General features: G+C 66.7%; 1 protein-coding gene across 1 annotated transcript in view; it reads right to left on the bottom strand.

Moving 5' to 3' along the window:
• Positions 1-3743, bottom strand: part of KIF1A (kinesin family member 1A) — a 66141-nt gene that overhangs the window by 18284 nt on the left and 44114 nt on the right. The window contains 5 exon segments of the mRNA XM_077757360.1: positions 683-788; positions 2965-3049; positions 3202-3268; positions 3463-3571; positions 3671-3726. Of these exon segments, the coding sequence (XP_077613486.1) occupies positions 683-788; positions 2965-3049; positions 3202-3268; positions 3463-3571; positions 3671-3726 (423 nt within the window).

The following is a 3743-nucleotide window of genomic DNA, read 5'->3' as shown; positions in this document are numbered from 1 at the left end:
AGCTGTCCCCCCACACCCCCATCTGTCCCCCCGCCCGCTCGCCCCACAAGGCCGGTTTGTCAGGGGCTGCTGAGGGGCCCTGGGGGCTTGCCCACCCCGTCCGCTGTCCCAGGTGCGGTGGAGCTGCGACTGCCCCGGCTGCTGAGTCTCGGCCACTAACCACAAGCTTGGAAAGGAACAGCCCAGCGACAGGGAGCACGTGCCAGACGGGGCCTGGTGGACGCACCTCCACCCCGGAGGCTGGCCTGCTGACCCAGTGCGCCCCGGAACCGCCTCCAGGACCCCCAGCCCGTGGGACCCCTGCCGGAGGCCCAGGCCCACCCACAGCAGTGTGGTCGGGGAGATTCGGGCCTGCCTGTCTGAGCACCTGTGTTGCACCCCCAAAACTCCTGAGGACAGAAGCCAGCTCACCCACCCTCGACTCCCGCTGCCCCTCCGCCAGGTGACTGAATGGACAGGCTGGACGAATGCGAGAGCAGTGACGGGACAACGTGTAGACAAACACAACGGGGGACGCGGAGGCCATGAGCCTGCCTGTCCTGCACCCGCTCCTGAGGGCTCAGAAAGGGCTGGCACGTCCCGGACCCTACAAAGCCAGGTCGGCTGAGGGCACACCCTGGGTCTTGACCTGGACCCTGTCTCCAGGTTGCTGGGAACAGAACCCCGCCCCGAGGGGACTCACCGGTCATCCTGGGCCGGGTGGATGTAGCCGGAGGAGAGGATGTTGAGAGACAAGATGTTGGGGTCAATCAGGGACTCATCGGTTTCTGGTGTGTTTCGGATCCGACCTATGGGAAAGGCCATGGGCACAGTCACCTCCCAGCACGACGGGAGCGGGTTCCCCCCGGGCCCACAAGAGCACCGGACGGGCAGGCCATGGCGGGGTCTGCTACCGGCCCGGGCGTGGGAGCCCTGAGGACCCTCCACCGCCGCTCCTTCCGCAATCGGAGTTTCTCAGCTGAGATACTCCCAACGTGTGTCTCTCTTGCACCCAACTGATAGGTTCCAGCAGCCGGCCTAGGGTGCACAGGCCCCCGCTGGAAGGGAGACCTTACCAAGATAAGGAGAATTTCCCCTTTAAGAAAAAAAAGAGGGGGAGTGGGAAAGAGAGGAGAAGGGAGGGAGGACGGGCCCTGTCGTGCCCCTGGTCTCCCCCTGCGGGGCACATCTCCAGCAGGAGCCTCTCAGGTGCCCACGCTGGGTGGGGGTCCTGTCTGCGCCGAGACAGGAATCTGGCTCGCGGCCCGTTAGTAATTTCCCGGCCTGGTGGCGTTAGGTTGAACATTCCGCTTCTTGAGGGGACAGAGTCGCACTACGTTCTCTCCGTCAGCCCTCAAGGAAGCACTGGCCTCCCCGCCTCCCCACACAGAGGTGAGGCAGAGCCCGGGACACGGCCAGGGTGCTGTGTCTGTACACACCGCGGTGGCCTGCCCCGCTTCCTGGAACCTTCCTGTGACTTTTGGGTTCTGGGAGAAGGCATGCGTGTGCTCCCCGAGAAGTGCTCTCCGGGGGGCGTCCCCGTGGCTGGAGGTGGAGCGCCCCACGGCTCGGCTGCCGGAAGAAAGCGTGCCACAATGCCAGCCTCACCCCTGCTCGGCCCCTGTAGCGTGTGCTTCCACAGAAGGTCTCTGCCCCTTCAGAGAGTGGCCGGAGGGTGGCCCGCGAGCGCCTCCCAGAAGCCCGTCAGCTAGAAAAGTCCGCTCGCGGGTCCACTTGGTTCATGAAGCCCAGAGAGGCAGAGCCTGAACGCCCCAACGTGGAGCGGCGCCTTGGCGTTCACACCGGCATCTCCCCAAACCCGTTCAGTAGCTCCCCTCGCTGCCTCCACACAGGGAACCCTCCTGCTGGCATCTGGTCCACGTGCCCTCTGGGCGCCTGCTTACTCCTCCTTAAGCCGGTTTGCTGTCCGCACTTGCCCTAAACAGCATCTGAGATGAGGACGTGCTCGTCTGCTCCGGCCGTTCGCCCCATGTGAGATGCCTGATTCGAGGTGCCTGAGCTGAAAGCACCTGCTCCGGGCCTGCTGAACCTCTCCGCCGTGGGGGGCACGGCACGGCACGGCGGGTCTCATGGTCACGCCCCCACTCCTGCACCCTCAGAACCCCGTCCAAGCCCCAGGGACACCACCCTCCAGCTGCTGCCCTTGTGGCCACAGAAATGCCCACCATGGGGCTTCCAGATGGATCCATGGGCTCCAGGCAGGGCAGGGGCGGACAGGACACGTCCCTGAATGAACATCAGGACAAAGCCTGCAGGCTGGCGAAGCAACGTGTCTAGCGGACCCGAGAGTGCACGGCGTGGAGCCGTGGAAGAAAACCGTCTGAGATCCGAGGTGACCGCCAGGAGGTGAGCTGTGTCCTCCCCTCAAAATGGGTGGGCTGAGGTCCTAACCCCCAGGGCCTCAGCACGCGACTTTCTTTGGAGATGGGGTCTCGGCAGGTGAAATCAGCTGAGGTGAGGTCGCACTGGAGTGAGGGGGCCTGAATCTAGGTTCTTCTACAGGAAGAGGCCACGTGAAGATGATACACGGAAGCCCGTGGGTCCCCAAGCCGCAGAGCGACAGACGGTCCCCACAGACCTCCAGGAAGGGCTCCCCTGCGGGCTTCAGAGGGAGCCTGGCCACCTGCAGACGCCCTCAGACTCACGCCCCCCTCCCCCCAGGCCTGCCCAAGGACCGACTTCTGCTGTGTAAGCGGCCAGCATGGTGCTGCGTTACAGGAGCCCCAGTGCGCTAACCCAGCGACCGCACAGCGACCTGGAGTCATCACCCCGGCCTCCGCTTTCCTTTTCAGGTAAGGGGCTGGGGCACAGAGGGGCTAAGCGACTCGGCCAGAGTCTCACAGCAACAGGGGCTGTGGTTAGAAGTCAGGCGTCTGGCCGGGACGGCGGGTGGCGGGGGGGGCTGCGCCCCTCTGCTCTGGCCCAGCCGAAGCCCCAAGGGCAGCCCCCGCCCGTCCCACTCACCCACGACGAGCTCCCGCACTTCCTTCCAGCGGATGTGGCGGCCCGTCTCGTGCAGGAGCGTCACGGCTATCCGTCTCTGGATACCCTGCAAGGCCCAGGAGAGAGGCCACGGTCAGGTGGCCTGGGGGCCACGTGGGGGGCGGGGGGCACAAGGCAGGCAGGGCGCCCAGGAGAGAGGCCACGGTCAGGTGGCCTGGGCGCCACGTGGGGGGCGGGGGCACAAGGCAGGCAGGGCACCTGGTGGAGCAGGAAGGTCCCCACGCACGGCATCCCGCCACGGTGGTCCACCACTGCGGGGATGTAACTGGAAGAGACACACGTGTGAGGCGAGACCCGGCCATGCGGCCACGTGCCACCCCGGCAGCTAAAGGGCCACGACAGGAAAAGCAGCCCCTCCTTCTGGCGGAGGTAAGGCGGTCTGGTCCCCGGAGCCCGGGCGCCGCCGCGCACCACCCCGACCCCGGTCCAGCCCCGCCCACCGCGGGCGCGGGCACTCACTCGCCGTTGGCCTCCAGCTCGCAGATCTCGAAGTAGACCAGCACGTCGTACTTGCAATGGCAGGGCCCCGCGCAGGGCCGCGAGAGCGCGCTGAGCTTGGTGGCGGGCACTGGGGGAGGACGTGACTCAGGGGCGCACTCAGGGCGGTGCGGACGGCAGCGCGGGCGCCCCCCTCCCCCAGGGCCGCACGCGGGAGGGCCCCGTCTACCTGGCTTGGACAGCGGCATGACCCTCGGGAAGTGGCGGCGGGAGGGCCTCAGGGGGCTGTGGAGAAAGAGGGG

Source organism: Crocuta crocuta, unplaced genomic scaffold (genome assembly GCF_008692635.1).
Source record: "Crocuta crocuta isolate KB4526 unplaced genomic scaffold, BGI_CrCroc_1.0 scaffold290, whole genome shotgun sequence".
NCBI classification, from domain to species: Eukaryota; Metazoa; Chordata; class Mammalia; order Carnivora; family Hyaenidae; genus Crocuta; species Crocuta crocuta.
Note: the sequence above shows the minus strand (reverse complement) of the source record. Positions and strands in the feature narration are given on the sequence as shown.